Source organism: Echinops telfairi, unplaced genomic scaffold (genome assembly GCF_000313985.2).
Source record: "Echinops telfairi isolate 266 unplaced genomic scaffold, ASM31398v2 ScPeMD7_5;HRSCAF=22, whole genome shotgun sequence".
NCBI classification, from domain to species: Eukaryota; Metazoa; Chordata; class Mammalia; order Afrosoricida; family Tenrecidae; genus Echinops; species Echinops telfairi.
The window spans coordinates 43,680,396-43,703,762 of NW_022103901.1; the positions used below are offsets into that span (position 1 = coordinate 43,680,396).

A 23,367-nucleotide genomic window follows, 5' to 3' on the forward strand; every position below is an offset into this window, starting at 1 on the left:
ATTGCACCCTGACTGGTTCGTCTCCTCCCCAAGACCCTTCTGTAAGGGGTGAAATCTTAAAACCTTAACATAGTTTAACTAGTAGTCCACTCTTACCCTAGATGAAGGTTGTGAATAACCTGGCTATCATTCACAGTGCATTGGAAAAGTGAGTTATTGCAGATGCACTTAGGTAAAATTTTAACGCCTTACCATTTGATGTTCCTCTTGATCCATTTCAAAGTTCTAATTTTTAATAGTTTCTGCTTTCTTTTTGATTGCAGTTTTTTCTGTTTTATTTTGTTATTTTTGTTTTGTTTTCCTGTATATGAAATCCAGGATAGGTAAATTCCTAGAGACAATAGCTGGATTAATGGCTCCCTGAGTGTATGGCAGAGGATGTTGGGGGCAGGGGGGAGCTATTAACAATGAGTACAAGAAAGAAGAAAATGTCCTAAAATTGCTTATGGTGATGATTGTAAAACTTTCTTCTATATGATCGAACTATTGAATCATATGTGAGTTATATGTCAAAGTTGATCTCAGGGCAACAATTTCAAGGGTTAATCCACCCCCTCCCACCCATGGCTCCAAAGCATTATGCCCTGTGGGTAGTTTTACTGTCACATAGGGTCACTGTGAAGGGCAATGGGTTATCACTATTTCACTAGTGAGGAAAGGGCTCAGGGAACCCAAGTACTTTATGTAAATGAGCTGGGAGTTGTGATTGCTACTCCAAGGCTTTTCCCATCACACTCCCTCCCCAGAGAAAGAACTCCAGAGACCCAGGAGAATGAGTGTAGTCCTTTGCCATTGGTATCATTAGCATGTTTGTGTGGAACCAAATTGTCTAGATCAGTGGTTCTCAACCTTCCTAATGCCGCGACCCTTTAATACAGTTCCTCGTTGTGGTGAGGCCCCAACCATAACATTCTTTTCTTTTTTTTAATTTTTTTTTATAAATAATCATTTTATTAGGGGCTCATACAACTCATCACAATCCATAACATTATTTTCATTGCTACTTCTTAACTGTAATTTTGCTGCTGTTATGAATTGGGTGACCCCTGTGAAAGGGTCATTCGACCCCCAAAAGGGGTTGAGACCCACGGGTTGAGAATCACTGGTCTAGATCCAGAGCCCATGATGTGCATGTTTGGGTTGATCCAGGGGACACTCAAACTCAACTGATGACCCCTATCAGGCAGGGTAGATCTACCCCTTTGGATTTACAAAGTCATAAATCTTTACAGGAGCATAAAGCCTGAGGAGCGACTGGTGGGTTCAAACTGCTGACCTGTGGTTAGCAGCTCAACAGATAACCCACTATCACCAAGGCTCCTTGTCCTGGGGGAAAGGAGTATATATATATACTAACCACAGGGGTGTTTGGGTCACAGGATTTGGGAAAACAAGATCTCTCAAAATAACTTTTTTTTTTCCCTCTATAAAGTTTTAAAATTGTGTTATTGCTGTTGCACGCATTCACTTCTTTAGTATTGCTTTAGACCTACTACTCTGTGGGAGCCCCTGAAAGCAGATGTCTATATAGTGAGGAAGCAGCTTTGTTGGACAAATATGTCATGTACCAAAGTATATTGGTTGCTAACTCCAGACATGTCACTGTTGCCAAGAAGCCGGTTGATTTAGAATCCATTAGACATTTAATTGAAAAACATTGGGGTCCAAAAAATTTACATTTCAAAGGAAATTAGTAAAAAAGAAAGGTTCAGAATTCTATACCGATCCAAGTCCATTGATTATAACTAGACTGTTTTGTTTCACTTGAAGTGTGACAGGCCAGAAAGAAAAGTAATGTTTTATGTATTATGGATTTAAAAAAAAATCATTTTATTGGGGGCTCATACAACTCTTATCACAATCCATACATAAATCAATTGTGTAAAGCACATCTGTACATTCGTTGCCCTCATCGTTCTCAAAACATTTGCTCTCCACCCAAGCCCCTGGCATCAACTCCTCATTTTTTCTCCCTCCCTCCCCACTCCCCCCTTCCCTCATGAACCCTTGATAATTTATAAATTATTATTTTGTCATATCTTACACTGTCCGACATCTCCCTTTACCTGCTTCTCTGTTGTCCGTCCCCCAGGAAGGAGGTCACAGGTAGATCCTTGTAATCAGCTTCCCCTTTCCACCCCACCCTCCCTCCACCCTCCGGTATCGCCACTCACACCACTGGTCCTGAAGGGATCATCTGCCCTGGATTCCCTGTGTTTCCAGTTCCTATCTGTACCAGTGTACATTCTCTGGTCTAGCCAGATTTATAAGGTAGAATTGGGATCATGATAGTGGGCGGGGAGGAAGCATTTAGGAGCTAGAGGAAAGTTGTGTTTCATCGTTGCTACACTGCACTCTACTGGCTCCTCTCCTCCCCGCCACCTTTCCTTAGGGGATGTCCAGTTGCCTAACAATGGGCTTTGGGTCTCCACTCTGCAGTCCCCCTCATTCACAATGATAGGATTTTTTTGTTCTTTGATACCTGATACCACATCCCTTTGACATCTCATGATCACACAGGCTGGTGTGCTTCTTCCATGTGGGCTTTGTTGCTTCTGAGCTAGATAGCCACTTGTTTACCTTCAAGTCTTTTAAGACCCCAGACGCTATATCTTTTGATAGCCGGACACGATCAGCTTTCTTCACCACATTTGCTTATGTACTCGCTTTGTCTTCAGCTGTTGTGTCAGGAAGGTGAGCGTCATGGAATGCCAATTTCATAGAACAAAGTATTCTTGGATTGAGGGAGTACTTGAGTGGAGGCCTAATGCCCATCTGCTACCTTAATACTAAATCTATAAATATATGCACATAGATCTATTTCCCCATCCTCCTATATAAATATATTTACATATGCACATGCCTTTATTTAGACCTCTATAAATGCCCTTTGCCTCCTAGCTCTTTCCTCTACTTCCTTTTACTTTCCTCTTGTCCCACTATCATGCTCAGCCTTCATTTGGGTTTCAGTAATTCCTCTTGGTTACATTACCCTTGATCATGCCCAGTCAGACCTCCCACACCCTCCTCACCACTGATTTGAATCACTTGTTTTTCGCTTGTCCCTGGGTTTGTTAACACCACTTCCTTTCCCCCCACCTCCCTCTCTCCCATGTCACCCCGGAACCATTGGTCCTGTTGTTTTCTCCTCCAAATTGTTCATCTAGCTTAATTTAGACAGTCTAATTTAGACAGACCTGCGGAGATAGTAACATGCACAAAAACAAGACAGCAAAACAAAGCAACAAAAGAAAACAACAACAAAAATAAAAAGCCAATGAAAAAAGAAAAGAAAAGCCTGTAGTTGGTTCAAGGATTGTTTGTTGGCTTTAGGAGTGTTTTCCAGTTGAGTCTGATTGGGTGCCATGCCCTGGCCCCAAAGTCTATTTTTGGTCTTCTTTGGGAACTTCATTGCTCTGTTTCTGTTACACGCTCTTAGTCTTTTGCTTTGGTGTGGTGGCATCAGATCGGGCGGAATTCCCACACAGTGTCTCCAGTGTTGTCCCCTCTAGGGCTACAGGTCGGTGAGGGATGTTGTGTCTTATAGTGGTATTATGGATATTTATAAGTCAGAATTTTCATATTTAAAACTTAGGGTTTTCTTAGATTGGCAGTAATCTCAAATACCAACTAAATTGTTTCTTTTTTCCCTTCTCTAGATGTACTAATGCTTTGCAGCAGCTTTCTAAGTCAGCACTTTCCTGTGTCTGTAGATCACAGAACTGGCCAAGGCATGGAGGAGTCTACGAACAATCATCTGAATGAGACAAGTCTTGAGAATAATGACCGTCTCCAAAACACCGGGCCTCAGATTTCTGTCAGTGAGTTTTCATGCCACTGCTGTTACGACATCCTGGTTAACCCTACCACCTTGAACTGTGGGCATAGCTTCTGCCGGCATTGCCTGGCATTATGGTGGGTGTCTTCCAAGAAAACAGAGTGCCCAGAATGCAGAGAAAAATGGGAAGGCTTCCCCAAAGTCAATATCCTCCTCAGGTAACGGTTAGCTGTCTCAGTAGTGCGTAGAGCTTATTTGGCATTGTTTCTCTTAGCAGGTTTGAAAAGATTGGAGTGTAATGTGGGGAGCTCAAGGATTTGAAAATTCAGAGCCCCTTCCTCATAGGCCACTGTGATTGGTTTGTTTCTTTTTTAATTCTAAATGAAGGAAAGAAATTCTGGTTCTCAGAATACTGTTTATGTATGACACCTTTTTACTGATCTGTGTTCACTGATAATATCCTATATCTAAGAGAAAATTGTATAGCTGTGTAATTCTGAACTGCTGTTTTGGGGGGTTGGGTTTTTTGTTTGTTTGTTTTACGCTGGTCTTTGCATTTGGCCCTGGTGGTGTGGTGGTTACGTGTTAGGCTGCAGTCTACACAGTTGGCGGTTTAAAACCAATAGCAGCTCCAAGGGGGCAGACTGGGCATTCTGCTCCTGAAACAGAAGTCTCAGAAACACACCGCGGGCTGCTGTGTCAGCACGGACTCAAAGGGAGTGAATGAGTTTTACGACAATTCTCATAATGGTTTAAATATATTAAAAGAATTGTACAATTATCACCACAATCTATTTTAAAACCTTATCTCCATTCTTGTACTAATTATTACTAGGTCCCCATTTCACTGCAACCTCCCTTGCCATAACTCTAAGAAACAATCCATTACTGTCTATAGATTTACCTATCCTGGAACTCACATAAAGACATACAGCCGCCCCCCTCCCCCCCACCATAAAAGACCTTAATTCAAAAGATGCAGGAAATAATTAAAACTACAACAAATTTAAAATGAGTCAAAATGGAGAACAAAGGACAAAGTCCTAAACTTTAACCTAACTACGTCAGCTTTAATTCACTTTCCAATACATTCTAATAGTAAGCCTATTCACATCACTGGTCAAAGGTCAGAATTCTCTAGAGGCTGAATCCACATGGGGATGGCTGCCAATGGATTTGGGCTTCACTGTCATCCATAGCCTTCTGCAAACCAGATGCTTAGAAATTAAGCTCTAATACCCTTTCTTCCTCTGGTCTTGGATTTTATCATTTACGGGTCCTTGGATCACCAGGCTTATCTGCATTTTTCCTGTGTGAATTTGGCACTTACATGACTGCTTCTTTTAAGATAAGCGTTTAAGACACAAAACACTTCTTCCTGATAACTGGGCACCATCTGATTTCTTCACAGTTTATTGTAACACTCACCCATATGTCTTCAGTGATCTCTCTTTTTCTTTTTAGCAGTTTTATTAGCACTTCATCCACATTATACAATTCAGTCATATGGAGAAAAATTGTGCAATTATCACTAGTCAATTCTAGAACATTTATTCTTCCTCGTAGTCATTGTTATTCATGTAATTACTTCTTTTCTAATTGTAGCAAAAATACACACAACAAAGCATTCTCTAATTCCACAATTTCTACATTTATTTTCAGGGCCACTGATTATACTGTGCATGATGTACAACCATTATTGATATCCTGTTACAAATTATTCCACCAGCATTAACAAACTCTGCGCCCCCTAAGCAACAACTCTATCTCCTTCACCCATAGTAACCACTGGTCAAGTTTGGTTTCTTTCTCGTTTTTTTAATAGTTTCCTTGAGAAAGTATTCACATATCATACACTTCCATCGTTAAATCACTTTTAAAATGAGTTGTATATACATCATCATAATCCATCCGAGTGCTCCCTCTCCCCTCCCGCATTCACTGTTTGTTGGAGTTAAGGTAAAACTTTCAATAACACTCATTTCTAAGGTAGAACTATGCTGTTGGACGAATACATGTTATAATAAGGCAAAGGGTATGATAATAGCAATTATATGCCAATTACTGGGCACCCTCACAGCAAGTGATTTGAACCACAGCCCATTGATTTCCAGCCCCATAACCTTGGGGTTTTAGTCACCTGCTTCTCACATTAGAGCCCTGGAGTCTTACATTCAGGAGAGTATTTCAGTCCCTTTAATCTGCTACATGTGTGTGTTTAAGTGAAAGTCTGGGTAACTTAGTCAGGTTTCTACATCACATCTTCTCATGCGACCTATGAAGGATATGGTGCACTTTGAAAGGACAAAGACTAAAGGCCTGGTTGTCTAGAGCATGCAGTCTGGGTCTCTAAGGATTGGACAGAAATTTGGTCAAAAGTGTCTGATTAGGAACATAATGCAGGGCGTATTCTCCCATGGAGAGTCTGTATAAGTAATGCTAACTGTTTTTCCTAATATCGGGTCAGTTTACCCATCGTCAGAAGTGAAATCTCCCCCTAGGAGACAGAAATCAACCTGCCCCTCTCCCCACCTCTGGATTAGAATATCCATTAAGGTTCACTGAGCATCCTTGTAAAAATATTTCCGAACTACTGACAAATGCTTTGATGCTGATCTTTAAAGCTTGGATAAACTCTGTCCCAGTGATCACATGAAAAGTGATAGTTTCTCATGTGTAACATCCTGCAGTCCTTGGCAAGGCCTCTTATAGTAGCAGGGATTTTTTGCTTCCATATGGTCACAAGGTCCTGTGAGATCATGGACTCGGAGGGCCTTGTCTTCATTTCTATTGCCTAACCAATGTATTTTGTCTTCTTACCTACCTTCTTACCTATCAAAACTTCCATGAAACCAATAACGCAGATTTTTTTCCCTACAGTAGCTGTGTTTGTTTACAAACATTTTGCACTTACTCATTAGCATTGCTTCACCATAATTGCAGGAGGGTAATTTGTATATAGTTGAAAGAGAAAGCAGTCCTACTTTTTTGTTAGTATGGCATAATAGTCAGTCTTTCTTTTACTCTTGAGCTTAACTTTTAAAAAAATTATTTTTAATAAGCAACACATATATATACCTTTATAACATTCCTTCTTAAGAAGGAACATTACTAATGAAGCTAATGGACCCTCTGACCCCTCCTCTCCAGCTTAGAACCGTTTCTTTTCCCTAGAGCAGTTTTTTAATTTTTTGTTGTGAATTGGGTGAGGGTTTAGTGAGTAGATCGGTTTTCCACTCAGCAGGTCAGACACATACCCCAGAACAATTTTAGCTGTGACTTCGTTATGATATCTTTCAGAATTTTAATAATTCCCTTAGACTTATATGTGTGCCAATACAAAATGTAAGCACTACCAGGGGGCTTCCAGAGTTTATAGGAAATTTCCATGACTTTTTAAATCCATTTTCCCACAGATTCTAAAGCTCCCTCATATTTTCTCAGGTCAGTTGGGATACTGTCAGTATGTTTTTTCCTACAGTTTACCATTTCCACTCAAAATTATGTATACCTTTAGGTTTGTGCATCTTGATGCATCATGATCCAGTGAATTCAATTTTTAATTTATGTAGCATTACATTGTCAGGACAAACTTTATGTATTCCTCTTTTCATTACTAGTAGCCCTATAAGCTGTTTTTAAGTTTTTTGCTGGGTATCAACAGGATACTATTATTTTAGCCAGTCTTAAAATTATACTTGTATGTTACTGAACTCTAACCTTTTTATTTCCATCTCTAAACGTATGAAAGCTATGCAGTCACTTATGTTGTGATTTTGTTTTTCGCAGGGATGCAACTGAAAAGTTATTTCCTGACGCCATTAGGAGGAGATTTGAAGACATTCAGCAGAATAACGATATCGTCCAGAGTCTCTCCGCGTTTCAAAAGTATGGGAGCGATCAGATTCCCATGACTCCCACTGCGGGCCGAGTGAATCAACAGAGAGGAGGGGGGTTCTTTTCTGGAGTGCTCACAGCATTGACTGGGGTGGCAGTAAGTTTATTTTTGTTCACGTGTTTCATTCAAACATACACATGATTGCCACTGAGGTTAGTTCTGTTGAGACGCACCTCGACAACTGATGACATGACTGCATATGACAATTCCCTTAGCACATTGAAATCTGCTGTGCTGAAAGATTTCTTCAGGAATGTCACTTCCTTAAATAGCCAACAAATAAGTAGAGCCAATGCATGCTAGCTTTTTCCCATTTGGTCTTTTTATATCTTAGGTGGCAATGAGGGACCATTACCTCTCCAATGTAATTTTTTCAGGGGGTTGTGAGTCGAGTCCGACTCACAGTGGCCCATGGTGTGCAGAATAGAACTTCCCCACGGGTTCTTTTAAAGTTAGGATCCTTCTGAAGCAGATCATCAGGCCTGTCTCCTGAGACACCTCTGGGTAGATTCAAACTGCCAGCCCTTCTGCTAATACACAAGCACTGATTTGTTTGTGTCACCCAGGAACTCATCAATTTTATTCCTATTTCAGATGACAAACTGAGGTACAGACAAGTGGTGGAACTGAAATGGTGACTCTTTTCAGGCCCAGGTGATACATTTGGGCTCTCCAATGTAGAGATTGTTTAACATGACACACAATCTAAATGTTAGCCATGATCTCAGCAAGAAAGGCGTGTAAGTCAGTGGCATTGACCAACTTGGTGGGATCGGTAGGCGCAGTTGTTCCCAGGCACCCTGCCATAAATGTTGTCCTGTCTCTGTCTCTCTTGCCCCGCACTGCACCCCAGAGTGTTTCCCAGTGCTCCTGTGGCAGTGGCGCCACCTGCACCCATGTCTAGAAATGGCAGCATTCCCCTCAAGTGCACCCTCCCCTCCCCAGCCCTGCACTGCTGTCTGTGGCTGAAGACTCCTGTCCTTCCCCAGGTGGTTCTGCTGGTGTACCACTGGAGCAGCAGGGAGTCAGAGCATGACCTTCTGGTGCACAAGGCTGTGGCCAAGTGGACAGCAGAAGAAGTCATCCTCTGGCTGGAGCAACTGGGCCCATGGGCCTCTCTCTACAGAGACAGGTTTCTATCTGAGAGAGTAAATGGAAGGTGAGGAGCAAACTTGTGTGATACCATGTCATGGGCCTTTTTAAAAAACGACTTTATTGAAATTTAGTTGACATACCATCAGCCCATTCAAAGTACACAGTTCATTGGTTTTTTGTGTGTACATCTTTTTTTAATATACATTGAAAGCTGTGGTGTCATTTTTCCAATGTGTGATCACTTCCTGTCTGTATAACATTTTGGTCATTCTTGCGTGATTTCAGATTCTTTCATCACATGATTGTGTACTATTGACTCTAGTCTAATGTGATCTGGAACTTGTCTGTATTTACGTAGTTTGGCAATTGTTAACCAGTCTAGTGCTGGAATATTTCCATCACCCCAAAAAGGAAGTGTATACCCTTTAGCAGACATTCCTCCTTTTTCTCCCTTTACTTTCTGTCTATTTGGATTTGCTTATTCTGGCCATTTGCCCTGTTCCGGACTACATCCTACTGGCACAGTGGTTACGCCTTGAGCTGTGATCCGCATGTTCGGCAGTTCAAAATCACCACCAGCTCCTTGGGAGTTGCTGCCTGAGGGGGTCACTGTGAATCAGCATTGCAGGATGACAGTGAGTCTTTGGTGTGGACATTTGCATAATGGAATCATTCACCTTGTGGCCTGTTGTATCTGGCGGCTTTCACTCAGCATCGTGATTTCCAAGTTAATCTGTGTACTAGTTCACTATTTTATTCCTCCTCTCTTTTTTTAAGTTTGATTGCCATATAACTCACACATGATACAATTCAGTAGTTCAGTCATAGTAAGAAGAAGTGTACAATCATCACCATAATCAAATTTAAAAATTTTTCTTCTTTCTTGTACTCACTGTTATTAGTCATTCCTCCTTATGGCTGAATAATATGCCTGTATGTGGATGCATCAAGTTCTATTCATCTATTGTCAGTGGATAGACATGTAGTTGATTCCACTTTTTTTGAGGTGCACCTTTCTGAATAGTCATCTAAAGTTGTTTGTTTGGTTTTTGGGGTAAGCATACCTTTTCGTGGAAATCACAGGGCAGATGGGAACTCTAGGCCTGGTTTTTGGAGGAACTTCCATACTTTTCCAAAGTGGCTACACCATTTTCCTGTCATTGGCATTTTACTTTATTGTTAGTGTTGTTTCCTGGTTAGAAAAATAACATACCATTGTTAGAAAAGAGAAATTAGAATGCAGAACTATCGTTTAATACCAAAAGTAAGATAGCTTTGAAATGACACTTTTCAGAGAAAGTCAATGTTATGTCATCTAGCTGGTGTCAGGAACTCACAACACCATCTACAGCTCGCTGTGCAGGCTGAGTTGAAAGTATTAAAGCTGGGCAGCATGTCCTGAGCAAGTAAATGAATGACAACTTGGGGATTATTACATAGAATTTCATCAGCAAGACTTTCTCAGGGATGCTACATTGGAGGAATTGTCTCAGATAGCCTTTCCTTTCATCATCAAATGTCCCCCACCTCAGGGAGGGACTGGGCAGCACAGTGGATCTGAAGGAGCAGACAGACAATATAATTCTGCCTACTTTTTAAACATTACCAGCATCACATTCCCTTTTGCTTGGGTTACTTTGTTTGCTTGTATTTCAAACATAAGGCCTTATGTTAGTCTGGGTACATCAGAGAAACAAATCCCTAGAAAATCATATGTATATAAGAGAGGGGTTTATATAGAGGGTAAGTATACATTAAGAAAGCATCCCGACCCAGTGCTGTCCAAGCCCATAAGCCCAACATTAGCCCATATGTCCAACACCAATCCACAAAGTCCTCCTCAAACTCACAAAACACACACAATGATGCCAACTGCAGGAGGCAAGCCGAATCAATGAGCATGTAAGCATCTCAGCACTGGCATGGGTCTCCACACGGCTGCTCCAGCACCCAGGGCTGCATCAGGGTAGGTCCATGTGGCTTCTCCTTGGGGATGTCCTGCAGGAAGTGAGCCTTGCCAGCTGAAGCAGGAAACTGGCTAAGGCAGCTGCACTCTGGTCTGACCATCAGAGAGCAAGAGACCTGAGAACTAGAAAGGCGAGGCTCACTGAGCCATTTATCCCTCTCCCCTTCAATTAACCCCACATGCATTTATCGGCTAGGTTGGCACAATAAACATTGATTACCTCAGGCCTTTATTCTATGTGATCCAGAAATGTCCTGCCTGACAGGATTCATCCTACTAGACAAAACTCATCCTACTTACCGTGGCCCAAGTTGTGACAGACACAATTCTCTACCTTGTTATTACAATAGACTTGTGCTCTTTTTGCTTCTGTAGGACAAATTATTAGAACTGGAGTTGTTGGGTCCAAGATTATAATCCATATAAACTTAATTGCATTTTTCCATGAACTTATTGAAGCTCTCTTATATTACCAAAGTACTCACAGAGAGACCGCTCGTTTACACTTCTAGAGTACTGAACAGGCCTGTTCCACTTGCTTCCACCAGCCTATTGTTGTCGTTACCAAGTGTCATTGAGTCACTTCTGACTCCCAGCAAGCCCGCGCACAACAGAGTGAAACACTGTCTGTTCCTGGCCATCCCCACCATTGTTTCTATGCCTGAGTCCATTGCTGCAGCCACTGCGTCAGTCCGTCTCACTGAGGATCTCACTTTTCGCTGCCCCTCTAGCAAGCATGCTGTCCTTCTCCAGAAACTGGTCTCTCCTAAGACAACATGTCCAAAGTACATGGGAGGAAGTTTCACCAACCTTGCTCTCAGGAGCACTCTCTCTCCAAAACAGATTTGTTTGTCCTTTTGGCAGTCCATGGTCCTGTTTTGTTTTTAAAGTTTGACTGGCACTTCATAAGTTGTACAGTTCAATAATTCAACCATATTGAGAAGAGTTGTGCAATCATCACAATCAATTTTATAACATTTTCTTTTATGCATTGTTATTGTAATTTTTTAAATTGTGGTAAAAATATACACAACAGAACATTCTCCAGTTCCATAACTTTATCTGTACAATTCAGTGCTTTTGATTATATTATACTCTTTGTGTTGTACAACCAATATTGATATCCTTTTTCAAATTATTCCACATTGTTAACAAACTCGTCCCCAAAATGAGTATAATGCCACCCCTGCAGAATTGTTAAATAGAGGAGTGATAATTTGCAAAAAATATTTTCAGATAGTTACTGGCAGATAATGTTCAATTATTGGATGTTATTATTCATATATTGAGCAACTTGTCTTACTTCAAGCCTATGATACTTGCGTTAATAAGATGAAAGTGTGAGTGTGGACTGGTTGCTTCTGGTGTACTCAAATGAGGACTCTTTCCTCCCACAGATTGCTTTTAACGCTGACAGAGGAAGAGTTTTCAAGGGCGCCATATACCATAGAAAATAGCAGCCACAGAAGAGCCATCCTCATGGAACTGGAGCGCGTCAAAGCACTAGGGGTGAAGCCCCCCCAGAATCTCTGGGAATATAAGGTCAACTTTTTTTTTTTACTTGAAAACGCAAAGTCATCTGCATCCGCACTGCTTATGTCAGAAAGAAAACCATGTAGCCTCCTCTTCAGAGGTGCTGCGCTCCTGAAGTGGGTGCTGAATGTGTGCATTGAGTATGTGTGCACAACAAAAGGAGCCGTAGTAGTGCAAATAGCTAAGTCTTGGCTACTAGCCCAAAGGTTGAGGGTAACAGGCCGCACAGGAGAAAGACCTGGTGACATGTGAAGATTACGGCACAGAAACTCCTCTGGGGCAGGTTCGCTCTGGCACCTGGGCTCGCTGTAGGTTGAGAACAACTCAGCGGCATCTAACAGCACAACTTCCTCAAGTAGGAAGCAAAAACAGCAGATCCTCTCAAGGAGTGTGTTGGGCAGGGTTCTCTAGAGAAATAAAACCGGACACTTGGGATTTTATATAGGTTTATATAGTAAAAAGGAATATGACAAATACTTAGTCCACAGCAGTATATAGGGCTCAGTTCAACTCACTTTCCTGGAACAGTTAATATACTGAAAGTCCTTCAACTCACACAGGCTGCTGGACCAAGGTCAAGGAAGCAGACAGTGGAAAGCAGGCAGACAGGGAGAGTGGGCCTGCAGGCACAACAATCAGTAATGCAGGGAGCATGGCGCAGCCGGCCCCAATGGGGTCTCAATCTCTAGCGATCAGCCCACAGGTAGTGCAGCACACTGGTCTGTTCACCAGGGAGAAAGAGATGGATACCGGCCTTGGAAAGCATTTCTCTCAGTGGCGGCTACCTCATTAAACTCCATTCCCGTGTTCCTATGGAGGCCTATTTGGCATAATAAACCTAAGTACAGGAGTTTGTGCAGTCGCTCATTTTCTCCTGTGCGATACCCACCGCACATACACTCGGCAGTTTCTGCCTTCTGTACATGAAAGTGAACCTGGGTGGCTCAGCAAGGGCATATGCTGTATTAGCAACTAAGAAATAAATCATTTCAACATTTTTAAAAAGTGAGCGTGGGAAGAAAAAAAAAGTGTGGAGCTTTAGAGTCAGGTTTGTTTTTAGTTTTCATAGTGTTTGTTTTGTTTTTAGCATTTATTGTGATTTGAATGAAAGTTTATAGAACAAATTGGTTTTCCGTTCAACCATTCATATACACTGTTTTATGAGATTATCCATTACAAATCCCACTTCTTCCCAATGTTCCCTATTTCAATTTGTCATTCTTTTCCTCTCTCTTCTTGCCTGCTAAGCTTTATGCCTGGGCACAAGCTCGTATTCGGTATTACTGCTCACCCTATAGGCCCTTTGGTTGGACTGAAAGTTAAGCTACAGTGGTAAGTTCTGTTCCAGGCCTAAAGAATAACCGAGAACCATAGTCCTCGGGGCGCTGCCAGTCTCTGGTCTTTTCTAAAATTTTGAGTTTCATTTCACATTTTTCTTCTACTCTATGCAGGACCCTCTGTTGCGACCTCTTTTAAGTTGTGGTAGGTAGACAGCATCGGGTTTTTCGGTCTCAGTTGAGCTGGTGGATTACACGGTCCACTCACCACACTCACCACGAGGCAGATTGTCCCTGCTGCTTTGATTGTCTAGACTCTCCTTTCTTCTGCACAGGGAGCGACCGAGAGATGTCCGTAGAAGTCACTATCAGTAAAGTAGGATGTAGAATAATGTCTTTGTCTTTGTGAACTACGTTATGCCAGTTGACCTCGCTTTCCAGTTCCCTAAGCTTCAGTCTGCACACCCAGTGACCCCATTCTCTCAAGGTGTTTGCTTATGGCTAAGAAATTTGTATGCCATTTCTTCCTCCTGGCTCTATTATAAAACCATATAGCATCCTCTTTCAGCTTATATTAATCTTAGGTTGGCTTTTAATGTCTAGAAAAGCATTGTTGGGTCTGAGATCCATCAATGACCCAGTGTAAAACACAAAAGTGATCCGAGCCAACGGGACTGTGACGATTGTTTAAAGAACAGACTCATGTCATTGTCATGCTCCTTAAAATCGTCTTTGCTGCCCATTCTTCCCTAAGGTTGGACATTTGATAAATCAGGAAAATGCTGTGTGAGAAGAGTCTTCCAACCCCCATGTCGCTGAACACCACTGTTCTCATTAGATGGCTCCATGAGAAAGCAGTTTGTGTTCCACCCGACTTCACACCCCCCATTCTAACAGATGGGGGGTGCTGTCTGTCTGGTTTTCATTTCATTTCATTTTATGTGCATTTCTCTAAGGCTTAATGATATTGAACGTTACCATTTCCTTTTGAGTGTGCCTAACTACCTTTCAGTTGGTTCAGTGGATTCTACTTTGGGCTACTGTCAGTTCAAACCCACAAGCAGCTCGAAGGGAAAAAGAGGAGGCGATCTGCGTCTGTGAAGAGTCATCATCTCTGAACCCCTGAGGATCAGTTCTGCGCTGTCCTTCCAGGGTCACCGTGAGTCACAACTGACTCCATAACCGTGCTTACAGCTTCTCGGGTGAAATGCCCAGGCAAATCTTTTGCCTATCTTATTAGGTGCTTACTAATATCAAATAGTTAAAACATTTTCTTTTTTTTTAAATTGAGACCTTTTCAAGGTTGTTTTCTTACTGTGACAAAAGTATACAGATGACAAAATATTTGCCAGTTTTACTTTTTTCACCTTCATAATCCAGTGACATTGACTACACTTATCATGCTGTGCTAAAAGTCACCCTCATCTATTTTCAAATTAACCCACCATCAGTAACAGAAATGTAGCGTCCCTAAGCGAAGACTTCCCTTTCCTTCTCCTTCCCCTCCTGATGGCCACTGATAAACTTTGGTCTGCGTATAGTTGCCTCTTCGAGTGCGGTCCTAGGATACTTGAGGGTTTCTGTGACTGACTGACTTGAGTTCGCCTATGTTTTCAGAGGTCATCCATGTTGTCACATGCAGCAGGACTTCATTGCTCTCTCTGGCAGAGTAATTCTCTGCTGTGTGTCTTTGCATAACATTTTATTTATCCGTGCAGCTACTGATGGGCATTTTGGCCCTTCCCACTAGTTGATTATTATGAAAAGTACTGCGATAAGCATTGATGAACAGTTTTATTTATTTTTCTTATCAAAGCCATTCAAGGGGATGAGGTGGTAGGTAGCTTACCATGGTGTTAGAGTCTGTCTCCCTCATACAAGGAGCCCTGGTAGTAAAGTGGGTTACACATTGAGATGCTAACGGCAAGGTCGGCAGTTCGAACTCACTAGCTGCTCCTTAGGAAAAAGATGAGCCTTTTTGCTCCTTAGCCTCTGAAGCTCAGAAGGACAGTTCTACCCAGTCCTGTAAGCCGGAATTGACTTGGGAACAGTGAGTTGGAGTTGGAGGACCTAGAAGAAGACAACTGCCTGGAAAGCAGTTTTGCAAAGTGTATCAGAATCTTCAAAATGTGTACATGCAGTCATTCTATAAGCAGACATCACTTAATACAAATACACTCAGAAATACCCAAGGGTCTTGGGTACAAGAGGGTTGTACAGTGAACCCTCGTTTATCGCGGTTAATCGGTTCTAGACCCTACCGTGATAAATGAAATTCCGCGAAGTAGGATTCCTTATTTGTAAATAAAATATTTTCATAGTTAGAGCATAGAGGACATGAAAAAACACCCTTTAGTCACCATTACACTCGTATTACCCAATTTATTAAACGAAAAAGGGAAAATATAGTAAAACATTTTGGACGTTACAATTATCATTTATTATATTATTTATGGCATCTAGTTTACAGTATTACATATTTCACATACAGTATTATTATACATAGTTCTTACAAATACTGTAATCAACAGCCTATGAAATGACTTAAGGGATGTACTCTACAGGTGGGTCGCCGTCTTTTTCCTCTGAAGGAGCAGGTGTAGGCAGTGGGCGCTGTTACGCAAAAAACCGCGATAGAGTGAAGCCGCGGAAGTCGAAGCGCGAAGTGGCGAGGGTTCACTGTATTTGTGTTGGACATAGGAGAGAAAAGGAAGTGCAAAACAAGTGGCCTAAGTAAGTCATTTAGTCCATAACTCTGAAACACAGGATGCACAGAGGCATTGAAACTAAATGAACAATTGGTGTATTTTTAACTGTGAGGCAAACACAGATTCACAGATATGTAGAGCATCAACTGGCAGACTCAGCGACATTAAAGTAAACTCTTTCTTAGTGCTGTGCTCTTTCCTCTGAAGGGCCACCTGACACAGCACAGAGCTAGTACCTATTTGTTGAACAAATAAGCACAGAACTATTTAGGACAGGCACAGAAATTAGGGGAAAAAACACAATATTAACCTGTGTTTGACTTTTAGGTGACGTTGTGGACCATTTTTCACCGTCTTTCCATTCCCTCTGGTAAATTTTACTACTATGAGTGTACATTTGTATTTTTCCTGGTTATAAAAGCAGCTTTATACCTAAATTAAGAGCTTACCTATGGATTAGAAGGAAATTTGGTGAGCTGATCTATCTGATTAGGGTCTAATATCTAGAATATTAAAATTGAAAGAATTGGCTGTATTGAACAAAAATAAGACAACCACAAAAAAAGCCCAAAGAAACTTAATTTCACCAAAGAGGTGTCCAGCCCACGAAAGGATGCTTCACATCGTTATTTATCAGCGTTGCTATAATGCATAACGACCCCGTGTACAACAGAGAATGGGAGATGCTCTCTCAAACGGTGTTCTGTTGGTACTCATAAGGCTTTCTGTGATGATTCCCGCAGAGATGGATCACCTATTCCTTTATCTGTTCTTAGTATGGGAGCTCCTCTAAAATCTGCCCACCACGAGTGACCCTGCTGCCAGTTGAAGTAACAGTGGCATAGCTTCCAGCATCACAGCATCCAAAGATGAAAACAAGCCACTGCCATCGAGTCAGTTCTGACTTACAGCAATCTTAGTAGGGTTTGTAAGGCTATAAATCTCTAACAATAGAAATCAGGGTGTTGCCTACTACATCACCAGGGCTCCTTGCATTAGGGAGACAGAATCTAAAACCACAGTGAGCTAACCACCTCGTCCCACCCCCTTGAATGGCTATGGTAATAAAAATAAATAAAAATTCATCGGTGCTTAATGCAGCACTTTGCACAATAGTCAGTAGGTGGAAAGGACCAAACGGCTCATCAGTAGATGCATGGCTAAACGCAGCAGAGAATTACGCTGCCAGAAAGAGAAATTAAGTCCTGCTGTATGTGACATGTCTCTGTTCCACCAGGGTCTAGGTATATGTATTATCCCCAGCATTGGGTAGAAATTAGATCTGCACATAGTCCAGTCCAGTGGATCTGTGTGACGTACTTGGCTTCTTCATGTCATTCATGTGTTTGTGTGAGTTCACTGTAAACTATGAGTAAAGCCTGACGGCACAAGTTGTATCACTGGTGGGAGTGTGTGTGGGGCGGCTGACTGCTGCTCTTGTAATGTGGCTCTTTGCCCACCTCATTCTTTGTAGGCGGTAAACCCAGGGAGGTCCCTGTTCCTTCTGTATGCCCTCAAGAGCTCTCCAAGACTTGGTCTGCTATACCTCTACCTGTTCGACTACACAGACACCTTTCTACCCTTCATCCATACCATCTGCCCTCACGAAGATGACTTGGGAGAAGACATCATCTCCAAACTCCTGGTAGGTGTGCAGAATGCCTGGGACATTGTTGCCATTCCTCAGTGTGGTCTGGAACTGTAGGCTCTCGTGGAAGAGCAAACTAGAGCCAGCCTGAGTTTACACTTTGTCAGGGAGAATCCCCAGCAAAAGAAAGTGTAGGGCTTTCTACACTCCCAAAAGACTACTTTGTTTCCTGAGTTGTTTAGCAAAGGGACTGCTCTCTCGACTTGAGTTATCAAAAGAACAGCATTGCTTTTATTATAAAAGAAGCAGCATAGGTCTGTATTGCTCTATAAAGTATTTTGTTTATGGATTCCTTACTTCGTAATCTTGTCTCTTAACAGTGTTCAAAAGCTAATTATTTGCCCTCCGATGAGGCATGGTTAGGGTCTGTTCTGTCAGTTCTATGTAGTGATGACTCATTTCAGCGTACTGATGGATTGTCACATCAGCAGACCACCAAGCCGCTTTATAGGAATAGTTGCCCACTTGCCTTTGACTTTGCTTCTTCAGACTTGTCACTGAGTCCTTTCTTGTTCTAGTTGGTCAGCTGAGGGTAGTATCCTTTGCATGAAAGAGCCCTGGGAGGTGCTATAGGATAAGCATTGAGCTGCTAACCACAAGGTTGGTGTTTCAAACCCAGCAACACCTCCTTGGCAGTAAGATAAGGCTGTCAACCCCTGCAGAATGTGCAGTACTGGACACCCAATACTGGGTCACTATGAGTCTGAATTGATTCATGGATAATGTTTCTTATTTGGGTTTGGGGGAACCGTTTCTGCCAATCTGCTTGTATCAAAAAGTCACCTAAATATAAAAGAAATACCTTCTAATCTTGCCTCGTAGTGCAATTTTTTTTTGTTTTTCTTTTCTTTTTAAATTGAAAAAACTTAAACTTTGTACTCTGTTCAAAACACCCAATCACATCTTAGCCTGCCCTATAATCTGGATTTAGAGTTTGTCGTATTACTGAAGTATGCAGACAGAAGAGCAAGGTTGGTGTTCAGAAGCAAATAATTTCCCTTATTTTAATGAATTAGGCACAAACATTTTAACTTAAAAACAGTATTGGCATATCCAGTTAAATAGTTTTGACACCATTTTTATAAGCCAAACAGACATATAACTGTAAAATGTGTTTGTGGATGCAACTTCACTTGGGGGGGGGGGTGCTTTGGTGACAATGACTCAGAAAATAGTCACTTGGTATGCATTATGTACAAAGTTTTCTCTGTGAAAAAATAAGTTATTTTCAGTGCAATTCCCTGTTCACATTCCATCTGAAAACTGCACTTGAAAGGCTGTACTTGTGATATCCTCTGAAATCATGGTTAAGACAGCTTCACACTCTAATCAAGAGCCCAGCTAACTGACATCAGCCTTGAATGGGGAGTTTGATTAGCCCTCTTGCAATGTGTCCCTCTAATTATCCAGTTGTCAGTTACCTGCCCTCACCCGGCAACCCTGCCCTTTTCACAAGCCCGCAGCTCTGCCCAGGCATCAGCCTGACAGTTTTGCTTGAACATGCAGGTGCTATTCTGGGGCTGAAGTCTTCCTGCACTACCAGCAACGTGTGAGTCAGTAGGCCTTGAGCTGCCTGCCAGTAGCTTAAGTCCTTTTAATTTCTCAACGATATGCTTTTACAGTGGTCCCCCTTCTCTGTGGAGGGACATGTTCCAAGACTCCCAGTAGATTACCGAGACAATGGATAGCACTGTTGTCTTTTCCTACCCATATCTACCTACAATAGAAGAGCTGCACTTCCAAATTAGGTACAGTAAGAGTAGCAACTATAACAATTCAATAGCACAATTATAACAGTAAATATATTGTCATAAAAGTTGTATTAGGTGAACGGTGTGTAGTCATTGTGACATTAGGCTGCCATTTGTGTACAGTGAATGGCTGGGTAACTAGAACCACAGAAAGAAGCAATGGATGAAAAGGGAGGGGGGCAGATAGCTGCTGTACCAGTAAATATATAGTACAAGTTTCTTTTCCAAACATAACTTTTTTGAAACATAGTGTTTTTAAAAATTCGCCCCAAAAGATTACCGTTCTACAACAGAGAAAGTATTAAATGTAGGAGTCTTGGTGCTTAATGGTTAAGCCCTGGGTTGCTGACCGGATAGTTGGCAGTGTAAACCCCCAAGCCACTCCTCCAGAGAAAGGTGGGATAGTTTGCTTCCAGAAAAATGAGAGTCTTGGGAACCCAGCGCTATCCTAGGAGTGCTCTGCTTTGAGTCAGTTCAGTGGCAACGGATGCTGTGATGAAGGCAGTAACCCCCCAACATGCTGGTTAAGTTCACTTCAACCTTATTCATGGTTGAAGTTAGGGCTTATGTAGATTTTTACGTCTTCGTTTCCATGATTGTGTAACATGCGTCTCAGTTTGACCTTTGGGGTGACATTTATCTTTGCTACCTCAGATTCATTGTTAAGGAGTTGACAGGGGGAAATTTGCTTTTTGATTGTTGGATAATATTAAGATGAATAGTGCCCTGGGGTAACCCCAGTGTCGTGGATGAATGTCATTCCTCTTGAGCAGTTGTGTCTGTGTGTGTTGCTCCTAAAGGATCTGAGAGAACCCACGTGGAAGCAGTGGAGGGAATTCCTGGTCAAATACTCCTTCCTCCCATACCAGCTGATTGCTGAGTTTGCGTGGGACTGGCTGGAGGTTCATTACTGGACGTCACGGTTTCTCATTGTCAACGCCATGCTGCTCTCAGTTCTGGAGTTATTCTCATTCTGGAGGATCTGGTCAAGAAGTGAACTGAAGTAAGCCCTTTCTCATGTTATGATTGGTCCAGGTTGATTGGTTGTGGTGCTCATTGAACAAGTGCTTCCCTCCAATTTTATCCCTGGATGATGATTGTACCATTATAGTTCCTCGGGTATGGTGGTAAAGGCTTTTACTCTTGAAGGAGGAAGCAAGTGAGAAGTGAGATTTCTGTGGAAAGCAGCAGCATACAGCACACCCAGAGGCCTGATCACCGACTGGGACAGTAGTTACTTCTTTGGACTTGGGCATAAAATGAGAGCGTTGGACCGTCTGAGTCAGGACACTTGGCTAAAAGATATAGACCTAATCAAAACTGGTTAAAGTGAAATGCTTAGGCAAGCCTGCAAGTGTGGCTAGACCCAGAGAGCTTCCTCTCTCCCACTCACAGCTCTGTGTTGCTCAGCCTCAGCGAGTTCTCTGCAGGGAGGCCTCTTGGCCACTTAGGGGTTCCATCTGAGCAGCTTAGCAACTCAAGTGGGAAGAGAACATGCCTTCCTCCATAGCACTTGCAAGTCTCAAGGCTGACACTTCTGTGCTCTGATTGGCCCAGTCAGGGTCACATAGCCACCCAAGTGGATCCCTCCCCCAGAGGTCTACAGGATTCTGGACAAGCTCCCAGCATGTGTTCTCTCCACAAACCAGGGCCAGCTGTAGTCCTACCCAGATCACATAGGACTGAAGAGAAGGTAGGCATTTCTAGAAGATAGGGGAGACTTGCTGGGCAGGCAGAGGTGATAACCTCCACAGCACCAGATTCTGTTCGGCTTGAAACCCCTCTTACTCCCAGGACTCTCAGACAAAATTCTGAGAACCTGATAAGAGCTCCCTCTTTATTTCAATTCCACGAGCTCATTTATTTGGCAGTCACTTGAACCCAGGCAGTGCACCGATCCTCCCCTGGTCACTGGAGGTTTCTGAGAAGCCAAGCAGGCTGGACCCTTGGGGCCTACAGCCGAGCAGGGAAAATATCTGTGTTCAGAAATACCCGTGGGGTGACACACCTAGAAAGCCAGCAAGGCTAAAGCAGTGGTGGTGTGAACAGCAAGACCGCCAGTAGTGCGGAGATGAGGAGTTGTGTCCTGCGGAGCATCTGTGGGCGGGAAGCTGGTTTAATCATACTGAGGTGTGTCTCAGACCTGGGGACAGGAAGAAAAGTCCTCTGCACACAGGGACCAGATTCCGCCAAGGACTGGGCGTCATCAGGAGACGTGCCACTGCGACCCTGCCCCTGAAATGCTCTCCTCTCTTTTCAGGACGGTGCCCCAGAGGATGTGGAGCCATTTTTGGAAAGTATCAACGCAGGGGCTTTTCGTGGCCATGTTCTGGCCCCTCATTCCTCAGTTTGTTTGCAATTGTCTGTTTTACTGGGCCCTGTACTTTAACCCAATTATTAACATCGATCTTGTGGTCAAAGAGGTCCGGCGGCTGGAAACCCAAGTGTTGTGACTGGCAGTGCCCAGGCTCCAGGCACTCTTGCCAGCCCGCCTGCTGCCTGAGCTTTGATGTTAACCAAGGGTGAGGGGGAAAGTAGAATTCCTATTTTCTACCCCTAGTAAAACAAGGTGCTGCTTTGTATATTAAAGGCTAACAGCCAGGTTGTCTCACCCTCAGCTTATGGCCTGGTGACAACAGGAACTAACATACCAGAACACAGTCTGTTTGGCCAGTGAAGTGGCAGCACCTCTCACCCAGCTGCCCTCCCATAGGACTGGTGAAGTTCAACATGGACAGCTGCAAGGGCTCTTGAGGACACTGTAGCTGGCATCAGAAGGGCTGCGGGCCAGGCCCTTTGCTCCAGCTTCACCCAACAGGCTCCCAGAGTGGGCTGGGCCCAGGCTTGTTTTACAAGGCAAGTTTCGGAAAACGGGAGAAGATATTGTTGTAGGCATAGAAAATATGCACATAAAAAATACAGAGGAAACCCAAAGTTTCGTCATTTCTGTCTAAGACTTGCTTGGGGTGTCTGTGTGAAACCTCTACAGTGACACAGTGTGAGGCTGGAAGGGTGATCTCCACATGGAATCACTGGCGTTGGGATTCATTTCTTGGAGTCAAAACTGAGTAGGATGTGAGCAGTTAACAGCAGGTAATTAACACCAAAGGAGCCCTGGTGGCACCGTGGTGCTCAGCTGCTGACCAAAAGGTAGGCGGGTTTGAACCCATCCGCCAGTCTATGGGAGAAAGATGTGGAAGTCTCCCTAAAGATGCCAGCCTCGGATACCAGATGGGGCAGCTTTATTTTGTCACACTGCGTCTCTCTCAATCAAAAGCAACTCAACAGTGTTAATGTTAGGTTTAATTCACATCAGGCTCGGCTGTCTCACGACTACCATAAAATCATTTCTGTTTTAAGACTGAATCTGTAAAATAAATCCTAGGGCAGCCCTATTGTTCTATTTTATAAACTGATCTCACACTATCCATCTTCATTGCCCTGTTCTGGTGGGTGTTTACCACATACTGTGTAAACAAAAGATGACCTGAACTGTAGTCTGTTACTGCCTTCAGTGTGGAAACATCAGGTGTGAATCTGGTCTCTGAAGACTGGTCCTTTAGAGAGAAGCTTGCACCCAAGGGGGTTTTGTGACTCCCCAAGCCACTCACTAATCCTTTGTATTTTTGAATGAAGATGTCGCTCACACTTTGCATCTGAAACTTTGAAGGAATTACTTTGAGATAAAAATAAAGTTTTTTTTTTAATACAAA

At 42.7% G+C, this 23,367-nt stretch overlaps 1 protein-coding gene across 4 annotated transcripts in view; it reads left to right on the top strand.

Moving 5' to 3' along the window:
- The window catches only part of BFAR (bifunctional apoptosis regulator), a 33,847-nt gene extending 10,480 nt beyond the window's left edge, over positions 1-23,367 (top strand). Inside the window, exons 1-8 of one of the 4 annotated variants that reach the window (XM_045284043.1) lie at positions 3,503-3,520; positions 3,660-3,996; positions 7,568-7,772; positions 8,666-8,835; positions 12,135-12,279; positions 17,730-17,900; positions 20,455-20,657; positions 21,915-23,367. In XM_045284043.1, the coding sequence (XP_045139978.1) occupies positions 3,668-3,996; positions 7,568-7,772; positions 8,666-8,835; positions 12,135-12,279; positions 17,730-17,900; positions 20,455-20,657; positions 21,915-22,107 (1,416 nt within the window). In that variant the 5' untranslated portion in view covers positions 3,503-3,520; positions 3,660-3,667 and the 3' untranslated portion in view covers positions 22,108-23,367. Of the gene's footprint in view, positions 1-3,502; positions 3,521-3,659; positions 3,997-7,567; positions 7,773-8,665; positions 8,836-12,134; positions 12,280-17,729; positions 17,901-20,454; positions 20,658-21,914 lie in introns of those variants that run through there. The other 3 variants (XM_004705865.2, XM_045284046.1, XM_045284048.1) reach the window with 3 other exon arrangements.